Source organism: Magallana gigas, chromosome 1 (genome assembly GCF_963853765.1).
Source record: "Magallana gigas chromosome 1, xbMagGiga1.1, whole genome shotgun sequence".
Taxonomy (NCBI): domain Eukaryota; kingdom Metazoa; phylum Mollusca; class Bivalvia; order Ostreida; family Ostreidae; genus Magallana; species Magallana gigas.
Window position 1 is genome coordinate 197,563 of NC_088853.1, and position 16,045 is coordinate 213,607.

Genomic DNA, 16,045 nt, shown 5'->3' on the forward strand with positions numbered 1-16,045 from the left:
GTTGTTTTGGTTGACATGCGGTTTTTCGGGAGTTTTTGTGGATTAACTCGACTTTTTTCTGATTTTAAGTTTCCAAACTAAAATGATAATAAAACACAATTCAGAGTTTATTATTTGTACAAATCTATCACCCGAGCGCGATGTTTTGTTGGTTACAACTGGATGTAATTAATTATCGAACGCCATATCTATTACTCATACAATGTGTATTTGTAATTACTCCCCTGTTGATTAGTTGGACACTTCCTCGCCATCAAATCCCGACTTCCCGAATCATCCATCCATTACCGGTCAGACCTGACTCTTCCCTCTCCAACCATACGATGGAATTATTTTCCTATGCAGTATTAATTAGCGATAAATGAAATCCTCGTTATGAAGTATACTTTGTACACCTATCATTCTCCAATATCTTTCAGAGCTTTTCTTATAATCATTTTATCAAAAGCATGGACTTTCAGTTTGGGTAGTTGGCATTCCTAATTAGTTAGCGCTCAATGAAATCATCGTTAGGACAGATTGGTTCACGATATCCCATACCTTTATATCCTTCCGTTTTAGGAGGTTGGCTTGCCAAATTAACAACCAGATATTCCTTAAACTTTGAGATGGGATATTGTTTTTTGTCATAAACTACTTTTAACATTAGGTACAGAAAAAAAATCAGAATGTTTTTGCTCTATTATCATTCTCCTACATGTATATCTATATACACAGCTATTCTTAGAAGGATATAACATAGTCTAAATAGGTCGTGATTATCGAGACCTCTTAATTTTCAGTATTTATCGATGAAAAGCCAAAGCCTTGAACAGAGCAAGGACAAAAATCAATTGCATCAGTATTTCTATGTTCTCTAACTTGTACGTCACGTGGCCTTTCCATGAAATTAAAACGATTGTAATTAGTTCCACTAAAGATTCCGTTTTTTTTGGCTGTTGCATTTAGTCATCTCTTTATGAGTATCAAAACATTTTTTTTTCTAAAAAGATAAATAGTTTGATACAATGAAAAAAGACAGTTATCTCCCATTTTATGTACATTAATTAAAGATTGGTTCGACATACAAATACATCTTTGTTATTTAATGAATTAACATGTATCTTTTTAAAATAATGATTTTCAAAATAAATATATAATTTCATTGTCCTTTTTTTGTTTTGTTTAAATCTATAGATAACAAGTAATAAATAAACAATACTTTTATCAAGCAAACACCAAACATATGAATATTTATTAAAGAAATAGAAACAAACTTGTAATTTATTTTTATTTATTTATTTTACTGGACTTTCTCTCAATACTACATCGGCGTGTCAATTCGCCTTAACACGTTGGTGATTTGGATCACACATCACGGGAGACGTGGAATTGACAGATGTTCACCGCGTCGCTATTGGAGTGTCACACCACGCTGTCACACTTACACAAACACACGTCCTGTAAAGGTGTACTGCTTGGACGTCATGATGTGTATTGTGTGATGATTATTGTTCTCCATGCGCCGTTACACTGGGGTTGTCGTTCCATTTACTTTCTCCTATAACATACTGGACAGTGTGGATGATGGACCAAAGTACCAGCTGACTATGACCTAGCTCAAAATATATCGGGGAAGAGCCGCGCGTGCAGGTTCCGTTTGTCGCTCTTTCAGCTTTAACAAGCTGTAAAAAAAAACCGCTTGCTTTCAATATCTGATGCTAGAAAATAATATTTTTTTCATTGAAAAATAAAAACCTTTTTGGAGACTTTATATATGTGGGCTGTTTGGCCAAATCGTATCATCAGATCATTTCAAATTGAAATAGCCATTCTGAGAATACTGCATAAACAATACGAAACATCTACAAGTAGTTTTAAAAGGAATATAGATAAGTGCTATAAAAATTTTCATAAAATTTGGTAAAATATTATTTAAACCAAACAAAAAAAAACCGTTAAGATAAAAGAAATCGTTTAATTTTTTTCTCTAACAATTGTTGATCAATATTTACAAACTTTAAATTCGATTTGTATTTTCGTATAGGAATTGAAACAGCAGAATAAGCATCAATTTTGAAACCATTGCGAAAAAAGAATGGAAAGCGAAGTTAGGAGAAAATGACATACTACGGTCTGCTATCTAAAAGTTACTATGGACTACGGTTTCACCGGAAGGAGACTAGAATCAAGTTTATAGAACTATCTTAAACTCGATTTTAAAGACTGCAAGTTGTAAGTTTGGTGTTGTTATAACGGCTAAAAATGTTTATTGATTTTGAAAGTAGAAATACTAATATAACATGTTGATAACGTTATGCATAAAAATTTAAACCACATATGGTTTAACACTGCATGCCAGTTTTAATAACAAAGCAAGGTTGCCAAAATCTCTCTCTCTCTCTCTCTCTCTCTCTCTCTCTCTCTCTCTCTCTCTCTCTCTCTGGATTTCACCCGTAACTACTTTTTTTTTTTATATGTGAACAATAATGATATACACTTTGTTTTGATAGATCCGTGCCTAGAAATCAAAAGGATGATAACTGGTCACCACATTGACCATCAGATTTTATATATTAAGCGTTATTTCATGAGCTACAGTGTGCTAAAGAACAGATCCTTATATTTTACCTTTTAAGTTTGGGTATTTCCCTGTATTTGTATGGGGGATCTCTTCTTTTAAAAGAGATAACACAGTCGTAAAATGGTCACGACCATTGAGCCTTCTTAATGTTATCAACTTAAAACTTAAACTATAGTTGATTATAATGATTAGTTATAACAAATGTCAACATTTTATACTGGCTATTGTCTCGGTCGTGCATTAACTGCACCGAGTGTTACCTGTGCAGACATAGGTTTACATTACCTGTACAGGTATGTCAAAGTCTGCCCTGTGGTATTTCTTGCTTCATTCAGAATAACAACACTTGTGTGATCATCAAATGACGGATTGTCTTATAAATGTCATAAAGCTGTCATAAAGCTGTCACGGAAACTACCGAAAGAGATGACCATTAAGTTCACCGACATCAATAAACGTAACGGATAATGTCGGAGTTTGCCGAAACCACCACGGAAAGAGCCGAACACAACCGAAATGAACGGAACATAAATGAATGACGAGGTATAAGGAAGGAGATGACAGCTCTATTTCAACGTCTCTGTTTTTTGCTCACCTTGCATAATAAGGTCGGGACCTTGTGATCATGAAGTAACAGAGGAAACTCGAAATAGACAACACTGGACGCATTGTTTTTTTTAAATTGAACGTCGAATCTTTATACTAAATTGGTCTCCAGGACTTATAAGGTAGGTTCATCTATTCTTACTATAATTCTTGTGATTCATCGGTAAAAAATTGATAATGTTGTATTTTAACTTCTTCTTTTTTATTTCCTACTTATTTTTTTTTTATATCAAATTAATTCATGACAACCATGTAAAAGTGTTCCATATTTTTAGCTGTAATTAAGAATATCTCCGTTATAAGTCAGCATCACTAGTTTATACAGTGTGATTTATACGTACAATTGTTAATGTTGGTCTGAGGATTGTCTCCGTGCCATACGTCATAATCAATCAACAATTAGGTCCGTATAATTCATTTAACAAGTGAAGTCGAATAGGTTGTAGTATACGCATTTAGAACCTTTTTTTCCAACTAAATTACTCTATAAATTTTAATTAAAAGCTTGGTGCAATGTTCCCGGGAACAGGGACCGTGTCTGGATTTCTGAGTAACGCTGATCCATCAATATCAGTCATGTCTGAAATACAACCAGTGATGTGTGTACTTATCTAATGATTAATTGTCGCAATAAATTTATAAGTGTGTCAGAGTTACTTGTTTATATCATGCTTTTTTTACTTACTTAAATGGTGGTTGTAATTGAATACTTGAACAGCATAAAGATTAATACATAATTACACCTGTGTACTACACGTGTGTACTGCATGTGTGTATTACACGTGTGCACTACTGCCGGAAGTAATGTTGTTTACACGGACTGTAATTGACGAGTTTACTTTAAACACTTCAATGTTTGTGTATCACAATAAGATCTAAGAGAGTCTTGTTGCGATATCTAGTAAAGATATCTAGTAATAAGGTATTTAGTAATACGATATCTAGTAATAAGATATCTAGTAAATTTGGTTTCACTTCTGTATATACACGTTGCACCAATGCGATGTTTAGTAAATACTGAGTATATCTGGTAAAATAACCTAGTGAGGATTTGTTACACTTCTGATTTAAAGTTATAAATTCTTTATAATAGCATCCATGTGATACTTAGTAAATATATCTCGTAAAAGATACCACGAGAGTATTTGTTACACTTCTGCATACATCTCGTAGATAAATCTTCTTTAGAACTTCGAGACTATGAGGGGACTATGTAGGGTAACCCGCCCTGTGTGGGAGAGGACACACCCCTGTAGAGTACCCCGTCCTGTGTGGGAGAGGACAGCGCTGATCTACTGGTTCACAGCCCTCTATCTGTGTGCCACAGGTGCGTGCAATCTGATTTCCTATTGCTGTAGTTCCCTCCTATGTCTTACATCTCTCTGTCTTTCATTTATATTTCTACTTTAACAAGGGTTTGAGATCAATCTGAACATTGATGTTTGCGTGAATCATAAGGAAAGGTCGTGAAATTGTTCATTTTCTTACTTTTAAGAAACGAACAATTTCAATGCATTTCAAGCGTAGCGAACTTTTTGTTAACGTTTGATGAATTAATCCGTACTTCGTATCGGACAGGTGCTAAAGATGGATGATACATCTCTAACTCATTGCTTAACGCCGTTATATCTTAACAAATTTGTTTACGTTTACATTTAAATGATATGATTATTTTTTGGCGTAAGATATGCTCTTGATTAACAATTTTTTTTATTTATATCAAGTGCGAAAAATAAGAAAGATTGGGACCTGCATGATTTAGAACATTTTAAAAACACCTTTGATTTTCGGTAGGACGTATTTCTCTATTTCCTGGTTCAAATCATGTTGAAAATGACGCTGGTTTCAATCGAAATATGCATCGGTATTAACATTTTGTTTGTACAGTATATAGTGTAGGGACGTTCAGTATTATTGTGAGCAGGTCCAGCGACACGTTTTTTCACAATAAATAAAATTACATTTCAAGTGTGAACGCTTTCATTCTAAAGATTACTTGTATGTAACATTTACTTCGTTATAATGCTTAGATCATTTTCAAAATGTTCGACCTAAAACTTACAGCAAGCCATATTGGCTACCATGCCGCCCTTTACAACACATGAAACGGTGTTGAAAACTGTACACCGGTGTACACCAAAACTGTACACCGGTGTACACCAAAGGTTTTACCTCTTTGTCTGATTCACAAAGCTTTCCACGGTCTACGCCGTTTATGAAAAAAAACCAAACGTGTCAATTATTGTATTAATGCTTAAATCATACCTATGAAAACAGTCTTTTTTCTTCAGTTTTTTATCTTAAAAATGTTTCTACAGTTCGATGTGAGTATGTTTCTACATTTTATTGTGACTGTGTTTCTACATTTCGTTGGAGTGTTTCTACATTTTTTTGTTCTTATTCATAAGATTTCTTTGCAGGCCTGCATTTTCAGTGATATATTTAACTTTGTGTCTATGGGTTCTCCATGATAATTATATTTAGATCTGTATGTTATTGCTTATGAGGCCAATGTTCCCCATGACAGTTATATGTATCTGTATGTCATTGCTTAAAGTTAGTAAATGGAGTAACAACTAAAGTCTAGGCTCTCTAGTAAAGATACGGTATTTCTGAACACACGGATAGATTGTTGATGTTTCTGTACACACGAATATTTTGTTGATGTTTCTGTATACACAGATAGATTGTTGATGTTTCTGTACACAGGCATAGATTGTTTGTATTTCTGTACACACGCATAGATTGTTGGTATTTCTGTATACACGGATAGATTGTTGGTATTTCTGTACACACGCATAGATTGTTTGTATTTCTATACACACAGATAGATTGTTTGTATTTCTGTATACACGGATAGATTATTGGTATTTCTGTACACACGGATAGATTGTTGGTATTTCTGTACACACGGATACATTGTTGATATTTCTGTACACACTGATAGATTGTTGGTATTTCTGTACACACGGATACATTGTTGGTATTTCTGTACACACTGATAGATTGTTGGTATTTCTGTACACACGGATACATTGTTGGTATTTCTGTACACGGATACATTGTTGGTATTTCTGTACACACGGATAGATTGTTGGTGTTTCTGTACACACGAATATATTGTTGGTATTTCTGTACACATTGGTAGATTGTTAATGTTTCTGTACACACGGATAGATTATTGGTGTTTCTGTACACACGGATAGATTGTTGATATTTCTGTATACACTGGTAGATTGTTGGTATTTCTGTACACACGAATATATTGTTGGTATTTCTGTACACACTGATAGATTGTTGATGTTTCTGTACACACTGATAGATTGTTTGTATCTCTGTATACACGGAGAGATTATTGGTATTTTTTGTATACACCGGTAGATTGTTGGTATCTCTGTACACACTGATAGATTGTTGATATTTCTGTACACACTGATAGATTGTTGGTATTTCTGTACACACGGATACATTGTTGGTATTTCTGTACACACGGATACAATGTTGGTATTTCTGTACACACTGATAGATTGTTGGTATTTCTGTACACACGGAGAGATTGTTGATATTTCTGTACACACGGATAGATTGTTGGTATTTCTGTACACACTGATAGATTGTTGGTATTTTTGTATACACGGATAGATTGTTGGTATTTCTGAACACACAGATAGATTGTTGGTATTTCTGTACACACGGATACATTGTTGGTATTTCTGTACACACTGATAGATTGTTGGTATTTCTGTACACACGGATACATTGTTGGTATTTCTGTACACACTGATAGATTGTTGGTATTTCTGTACACACGGATACATTGTTGATATTTCTGTACACACTGATAGATTGTTGGTATTTCTGTACACACGGATACATTGTTGGTATTTCTGTACACACTGATAGATTGTTGGTATTTCTGTACACACGGAGATATTATTGGTATTTTTTGTATACACGGATATATTGTTGGTATTTCTGTACACACGGATAGATTGTTGGTATTTCTGTACACACGGATACATTGTTGGTATTTCTGTACACACGCATAGATTGTTGGTATTTCTGTATACACGGATAGATTGTTGGTATTTCTGTACACACGGATACATTGTTGGTATTTCTGTACACACGAATAGATTGTTGGTATTTCTGTACACACGGATACATTGTTGGTATTTCTGTATACACGCATAGATTGTTGGTATTTCTGTACACACGGAGAGATTGTTGATATTTCTGTACACACGGATAGATTGTTGGTATTTCTGTATACACCGGTAGATTGTTGGTATTTCTGTATACACGGATAGATTGTTGGTATTTTTGTATACACGGATAGATTGTTGGTATTTCTGTACACACGAATAGATTGTTGGTATATCTGTACACACGGATACATTGTTGGTATTTCTGTACACACGGATAGATTGTTGGTATTTCTGTACACACGAATATATTGTTGGTATTTCTGTACACACTGATAGATTGTTGGTATTTCTGTACACACGGATACATTGTTGGTATATTTGTACACACCGATAGATTGTTTGTATTTCTGTATACACTGGTAGATTCTTGGTATTTCTGTACACACGGATAGATTGTTGGTATTTGATGAAATATTGGTATTTCTGTATACACGGACAGATTGTTGGTACTTCTGTATACTTGGTGGTACTTCTGTTTAATCGATCGATTGTCAGTACTTATGATAGGTCTGTGAAGTTTCTCTAATGACACAGTATCAGCCTAGTCCCTGGTTTGAATAACCCTGCAAGCCCGGGTTCTTTAGGATAGATCTGTGGTACTTCTTACATTATTACTTATTAGGTTAGTTACTGACTCACTACGGAAATATATTGGGTTGATCAATCTCATAGATGGCGAGGCGAAGCCGAGCCTTCTATGAGATTGATCAACCCAATATATTTCCGTAGTGAGTCAGTAACTAACCTAATAAGTGTTTTGTTTTCTCGAGGACTTTCAAGCGACATATTTATTCACAAATAGCGATGATCTACGCAAAGCCATGTACAAGATGCTTTACATTTCGTCCAATTTAACTCATTTAAACTCTTCAAAATGTTCAATCTCACCTTTCAAATACTCTTTAAAAATCTTTGTTTCACCCATGTTTACTTACAATGTTTTTTTGCTATTCAATTTTAAATGTTTTCTTCCTTTCCTCTGCAGAGATTTGAGCAAATTACGACGCTGCCATTTTGTTCTGCTCCAGACAAAACAATGTGACGTCAATATTCTAAGGGCAACTACTCTAATGTTAAAGAATTTCAAAGGGCAACTACTCCAAATACTTTTAGAACTTACGGCATGCAGTTTATGTATAAAATACTATGAAATGTCGAAATGAGTAAGCGAAGCGTCGACCAATGACGGCCATATTGCCTAATATTATTTCTCACAGAACAAATATAGAGATATATGAGGCAATCACGTGCTATGTTTAAACCAATGATAATGTGACATTTCAGTCCAAGGGAAAACAAGACCTCGTATTTACCCAGTCTATAACTGTTTATAGTCAATGGTTTGAGTATCCCCTGTAAGCCCTGTTCTTTAGGATAGAGCTGTGGTACTTCTTACATGACCTTGTATAAATCCAGTTTATAACTGTTTATAGTCAATGGTTTGAGTAACCCCTGTAAGCCCGGGTTCTTTAGGATAGATCTGTTGTACTTCTTACATGACCTTGTATTAACCCAGTCTATAACTGTTTATAGTCCATGGTTTGACTGACCCCTGTAAGCCCGGGTTCACAAGGATCGGTCGGTGGTGTTTCTCTATCCACACGGACCCCGACACCAGGAACGACAGTGTCGCCATCTGTGAACGGCTGGGTGGCGGCATGGTGGTGCTGGACAGTGCCGAGAAAGAGAGGGCGCTCACGTCATATATCATAGGTATGTTACTTTATACAGATAGAATAGAGAGGATGCTCACGTCATATATCATAGGTATGTTACTATATATAGACAGAATAGAGAGGGTGCTCACGACGTATAGCATAGTTACGTTACTATATATAGATGGAAAGGAGAGGGCGCTCACGTCATATATCATAGGTATGTTACTATGTATAAGTAGAAAAGAGAAGGCGCTCTCGTCGTATATAATGGGTATGTTACTATATATAGATAAACGAGATAAACGTTCTTTATTATTGGTATATATTTTTTATGTAGAAAATAGAGGAAACTCTCATTTTATGTTATAGGTAATTATTTCTCTTATAGAATAAGGACAATTACCGCATTTTTCATTAATTGAACTGTTAATATTTTTGATAGCAGAAAGTAAACAATTGACGAATATAATACGTATAAAGATAGAAAAAATAGTTTGTTTTTTTACAATGTATACAACATCCAAAAATCAATACAGAAATAGGTAGGAAACTACAGCGTGAGTTCTAATCACGACAAATCTGATGTGAATAATCTACTAGAGTACATCACAGCTGATCATCTGTTGGAAAAAAAATAGGAAGCAAACCATCTGAGGTTTAGATTTGATACAAGTTATAAAAATGGTGCACAATGCTTTTAACAAAGAGAAATGTCTTGTGATATTAATAAATGATACGCGTTTATGTACAATGTCAACTCATTCTTGTGTTGTTGTTAACAAATATATGCATATATAAAGCAATCTTCAAATGATATTGTGGTGTTTACATTTTCAACATAAATCAGCTCGATTACTGTTAATTAAGCTTTGACAATGAATATTGAATTAAGTAAATGTGCTTTAATATCAATTGTGTGAATATGTTTTCAATGTGTATTGGTCTTTATAGATAGAGTAAATCTGTATCTTTCTACTTTTACTGGTTTTTTTTTGTTTGACAGAAAATGACCTTCTCACAATGACTGACCAGCGTCTGGTACGTAACACTGATTGGTTAATGATTCCTTGTAACACTGATTGGTTAATGATTCCTTGTAAATGATTGTTCAATGATTCCTTGTAACACTGATTGGTTAATGATTCCTTGTAACACTGATTGGTTGATGATTCCTTGTAAATGATTGGTTAATGCTTCCTTGTAAATGATTGGTCAATGATTCCTTGTAACACTGATTGGTTAATGTTTCTTTGTAAATGATTGGTTAATGATTCCTTGCAAATGATTGGCTATTGATTTCTTGTAACACCGATTGGTTATTGATTCCTTGTAAATGAATGGTTAATGATTCCTTGTAAATGATTGATTGATGATTCCTTGTAAATGATTGGTTAATGATTCCTTGCAAATGATTGGCTATTGATTTCTTGTAACACCGATTGGTTATTGATTCCTTGTAAATGAATGGTTAATGATTCCTTGTAAATGATTGATTAATGATTCCTTGTAAATGATTGGTTAATGATTCCTTGTAAATGATTGGTTATTGATTCCTTGTAACACTGATTGGTTATTGATTCCTTTTAAATGAATGGTTAATGATTCCTTGTAAATGATTGATTAATGATTCCTTGTAAATGATTGGTTAATGATTCCTTGTAAATGATTGGTTATTGATTCCTTGTAACACTGATTGTTAATTGATTCCTTGTAAATGAACGGTTAATGAGTCCTTGTAAATGATTGGTTGATTGAATTCATCAATCACTTGGATGAATTGGGTAGACAACACTGATTGATTATCATGCGAAAGTAATAACAAAATGATTAGTTGTGATAATGATAAGTTAACTATCTCTTGTACATGAATTTTTTTAATTTATTGTAATTGACTTGTCGATTTATTGCAAAAAAACTGGCTTATCTGGTAACTTGTTAAACTTATCTGATTACTGGTTAATCTTAATGTCAAAAAGTGTTTAACCAAGAAAAAAGCAATGTTAAGAGAAAAATACAAAAAGAAAAAAAAAATAATGCGATTAAGGACTTCCGTTTGAATGTTTTTCCCTTTTGTTTGTAGGAACTTTTCAAAGATCTGGATGTCATCATCAACGGGGATGATGAAACTGAAAAATGTATGTGAGAGACTAACAGGCATAATATCTGTTACTGTGTAAATTGTCAGTGTCCTCTTTATAAAATCAATGAGCCTTAAGTATTAAAATATAACTATTTTATACTTAGCCGATAGAGTTCCGTATAAAAGCCTGGTCTATACACAGTCACATGAAATAGCATAAGTGTCATCTTGATCCGAATGATATAATAAACGTATCTTATTAAACGTATATCATTTCAGTTTGCAAAGACTTCCTTCAGTATGGAACCAAGAGTAAAAAGTACCGACATTTTACTAACAACAAGGTTAATTATATTACATTTTCTATATTCAATTATTACATTATTTCTTCTGATTGAATAAGAGCCTAAAATTCTGGAATATAAAAAAGTTTGCAGTAAAGGGCAAACATAAAAGCTCTGTCTGATTTAAATAATTTTTTCTTTAGATTTCTGTTCTTAACGTTTATAGTTTATGATGTATGTGCTCTAGATCGTTGAGTTTATCAGATCTCTGTAGGTAACAGTAATTGCTGTGCTTGTTCTAGTTGTGTGAATTCTTCAGATTCCTGTAGGTTCCCTTCCCGAGGACCGCGCTAACCTGACCACTCCCGCCGGGTTTAAGATCGCCCTGTCCTCCATCCCTGGGGCCGGTATGGGGGCGTGGTCAGAGATCCCGCTGTCTAAGTACACAGTGCTGGGGTCGTATGAAGGTCTCGTCAGGAACGATCTTAACGATAAAGATCCGTACTCCTGGGTGGTAAGACAGTCTCTATACGGTAGTAAACAAGTTATCATTGATTGTAGAACAGTCTTTATCAAATTATTCATCATGAGATATACGAAAATCTATATAAAGTAATAAATGAATATTTATCTGATAGTATAATAGTCGTAATCAAACCATGAATCATTGGTGTGTGGTAGCCTGTATAAAGTAGTAAATAAGTCTTTATCTGATTGTAGAACAGTTGTAACCAAACCATTAATCATTGGTGTGTGGAAGCCTGCATAAAGTAGTAAATAAGTCTTTATCTGATTGAAGAACAGTCGTAATCAAAACATTAATCATTGGTGTGTGGTAGCCTGTATAAAGTAGTAAATAAGTCTCTATCTGATTGTAGAACAGTCGTAACCAAACCATTAATCATTGGTGTGTGGAAGCCTGCATAAAGTAGTAAATAAGTCTTTATCTGATTGTAGAACAGTCGTCATCAAACCATTAACCATTGGTGTGTGGTAGCCTGTATAAAGTAGTAAATAAGTCTTTATCTGATTGTAGAACAGTCGTAACCAAACCATTAATCATTGGTGTGTGGAAGCCTGCATAAAGTAGTAAATAAGTCTTTATCTGATTGTAGAACAGTCGTCATCAAACCATTAACCATTGGTGTGTGGTAGCCTGTATAAAGTAGTAAATAAGTCTTTATCTGATTGTAGAACAGTCGTCATCAAACCATTAATCATTGGTGTGTGGAAGCCTGTATAAAGTAGTAAATAAGTCTTTATCTGATTGTAGAACAGTCGTCATCAAACCATTAATCATTGGTGTGTGGTAGCCCGTATAAAGTAGTAGGGTTAGGTCTTAATCTGATTGTAGAACAGTCGTCATAAAACCATGAATCATTGGTGTGTGGTAGCCTGTATAAAGTAGTAAATAAGTCTTTATCTGATTGTAGAACAGTCGTCATCAAACCATGAATCATTGGTGTGTGGTAGCCTGTATAAAGTAGTAAATAAGTCTTTATCTGATTGTAGAACAGTCGTAACCAAACCATTAATCATTGGTGTGTGGAAGTCTGTATAAAGTAGTAGGGTTAGGTCTTTATCTTTTTGTAAAATAGTTGGAATCTAACTATTTACACCATAGGGAGGGTAGTACATTTAAGATACGCTGAAACTAGAGACCTAACTAGGGATTTAAAGGTACTGAGGAACATTTGTAAACAACATTCTACAAAATCCAAACAACACATCATTAGATTAAGATTGCATTATTCATACTTGGTTTTGTTTGAAGCCTTAAATTATTTGTGATATGTCTTGTAAGTAAATATATACATTAAGTAAAATTAGTTTGCTTCCAATGACCATTGCATATCTTCGTATCAACAGCAATTTAAAGCAACTGTTCCTACCATGTTATACACATTGGAAAACAAATTTTAAAAAGTCAATTCAGAGTGGAAAATATTTCGAAACATGATTCCTATTTTTTACGTTTCAAGGTGGATAAACTTGGGGCAAACGGAAGTTACGTCATAGACGCCATGCCGCTTGACTGCAGTAACTGGTTACGATACGTAAATGCTCCGCGTAACTTCCAGGAAGAAAATGCGCAACCGGTTCTTTGCGCAGGTTTAGTTTTCTACATGACGATAAAAGACGTCCCGCCGGGGACTGAGTTAATGGTGTGGTATGGGGATAACTACGGACTCCACCTGAACGTCAGCCGCGTACATCCGGGTAACTGTGCCATTTCTACCGTAGTTTTGTAACTGGAATTACCTAAAGACGGAATTAGTCACACTGTTTTTAAAGTATTTTTTAATGTTTTAAATTTTCTAGAAATTTAAACAATAATTACGACAAAAAAACAATCTGAAAAATATTTGATAATTTTAAAAACTAATATTAACATTGTACGTTTCAGAGTGATAATATATAGTTATTACGTAGTCGTTGATACCTACAGACTCGTCTCTTACACATAAATCTTATGTATACATAGTTATTATGTATACGTATTCAAGTCGTTGATACTTACTTAATCATCTTTTGTATTCTTTGTTCACAGAACACGACCTAAACGCCACCGTGGTATTCCGGATTAATGTCGTCCACATCAAGGACAGTCTTGGCGAGGTCCTAGCCTATGACGACGGGTCTCCACTCACCTACGAGAACTGGCTGGAGAACATCACCTACACAGTCGTAGAGAAGTCTTTCGGCTTACTGCTGTCCTACGACTTACACAAAGAACGATGGCGGTGGCTTCCAGAGAGAAACTATAATTACTTCACAGAAAAAGAGGGACTTTATTTGCCATTTATTTGTGAAGATTGGGACTCTGAACTCCCTGAGAGTTAACAAGAATCCACTCATAGAAAATAAAACTAGTTTTCCATAACACACCCTTGAATTATTTCTGGCCACTCTTTTCGTAGCTGAATGGATCATCGTAAAGTTCATTCAAAAGAAAAAGTACTGCATAAAGATTTAAGTTGGCGGGTAAAACAATCGACATTTTATAAAATAGTTGGTATCCTTTAGCTAAATTAATTGTGCTTAAATAGCTGGCACACCATTAAAAAGAGACAAATTGCAGTCGACAAAAATGATCAACCCTCATGTATATATATCATTAGATAAAAAACATGATTTGGTATAAACACAGTAAACACATTTAACGTATATATGAATCATTTAATTTTAAAATTCCTTGAACGTTTTAGAGAAAATACTAGTAAAGAAAAAACTCGATAAAGAAATTGTCCAAGTACATTAAATTTCTAATGTTGTGTATTGCAAACAGGGTCACATAGTAAATAACAAATGACAATTACAAACTGTCAACCATCTTAAACACCCATAAAGCAAACCAGGACCTCTTAAAGACATTCGTTCCTCTGTTTTATATAATATTTTTAAATACTTATTATTATTTATATAATATATTTCATACTATATTTTGTGGCGGAAGGTTTTTAAGAAGAAAATGAACATTTTGCATAACTCAGTTGTTTTATAGTATCGTCAGTATAGCTTGCATATTTTCAGTGCAAACAAAATATCCAGATAGTTTTTGCATTAGGATATCTTTATTTTGTTATAAAAAAAAACCTTTATTTACAATTTTTCAATATTTCTATAGACATATATTGGCAAATTTAACTTATATTTCATAAAGGTCAAGTAAAAATCCCAATTTTTGGCTAAGATTAGCTTATTTCATGCCATATCTCAAATTTTACATAACAGACCCATACTTTTGGTTTTATTTTCTGAAACTTGAAGATTTTTTTGACAAGTTTATCATAATTTGAGAAAAAGTTTGAGACTTTTAAAAAATTTCAGTTCAGGTTGAAACGGTAATGGTTAAAAACAGCGTTTTATTAGCGCAAAGAAGTCAAAATATCAATTAGGTGAAGAAAATATAACATTTTTCTTTATGATAAATTTAATTTTAATTATCTTAAATATTTAAAATTTCTATTTGATGCCATATTTCATTCCGATAATAAAATATAGAGGAAAAGGTGATTTATGTTCAATCTGCACATTCAGTACAGAAAGGTCATATTAAATACACCGCAGCGCCAAATGAAGCATATAGACCCCAAAATTTTGTTTTGAATTTTGGTTAAGCTATGTGTGTAGATTTAAAAAAATACTTTAGAAAAAACAACTTTTTATCGCAGGATCAAACGTCCTTAAAAGATGCAAGTGTGATCAGGTGTCTAAGGAGGGGTAGGTAAATTTTTCAAAGAAATGATTGATAGATACATCCAGTGTCGTAAGGTTTATTTCTTAATATGATAGCGACACGACTTTGACTTCTGTTGTTAGATTGTTTGTGAACCATGCGTTTTAAAGACACACATTTGTTTTCATTTTCGAACTTTAAGCGGGAGTCAAATGAAAGAGTTGTCACTTGTTCCATACACTGTAACGTCTGGACCCGTCTTTATCAACACATTCAATAAACTCAAATTAACCAAATAACTCGACAAACTCAAATAACTCGACACATTTAAATAATTCGACACATCCAAATAACTCGACACATTCAAATAACTCGACACATTCAAATAACTCGACAATCGCTTATTCACCAAAAGTTTTGATCGCTTGTAGTAATTGAAAGATGGCATAATGACAATTATGTACAG

General features: G+C 33.8%; 1 protein-coding gene across 2 annotated transcripts; it reads left to right on the top strand.

Moving 5' to 3' along the window:
• Positions 1 to 2,985: 2,985 nt before the first annotated feature.
• LOC105331382 (uncharacterized) lies at positions 2,986 to 14,287 on the top strand. Of its 2 annotated transcripts, XM_034463865.2 has the most exons (9): positions 2,986 to 3,291; positions 4,358 to 4,496; positions 8,911 to 9,090; positions 10,039 to 10,073; positions 11,116 to 11,170; positions 11,395 to 11,459; positions 11,719 to 11,913; positions 13,382 to 13,619; positions 13,951 to 14,287. In XM_034463865.2, exons 2-9 carry the CDS (start codon positions 4,370 to 4,372, stop codon positions 14,241 to 14,243), a joined length of 1,188 nt encoding a protein of 395 aa, XP_034319756.2. In that variant the 5' UTR covers positions 2,986 to 3,291; positions 4,358 to 4,369; the 3' UTR covers positions 14,244 to 14,287. The 2 variants fall into 2 exon arrangements, with proteins under 2 accessions (XP_034319756.2, XP_065936703.1); XM_066080631.1 differs by lacking the exon at positions 4,358 to 4,496.
• Positions 14,288 to 16,045: the final 1,758 nt, after the last annotated feature.

Excerpts from the sequence above, each read along its gene's own strand:
- LOC105331382 (XM_034463865.2), top strand. The coding sequence starts at position 4,370 with ATGAGGGGACTATGTAGGGTAACCCGCCCTGTGTGGGAGAGGACACAC. Across the intron at positions 11,914-13,381 it reads AAGATCCGTACTCCTGGGTG|GTGGATAAACTTGGGGCAAA; the intron begins GTAAGACAGTCT and ends TTACGTTTCAAG. Across the intron at positions 13,620-13,950 it reads CGTCAGCCGCGTACATCCGG|AACACGACCTAAACGCCACC; the intron begins GTAACTGTGCCA and ends CTTTGTTCACAG.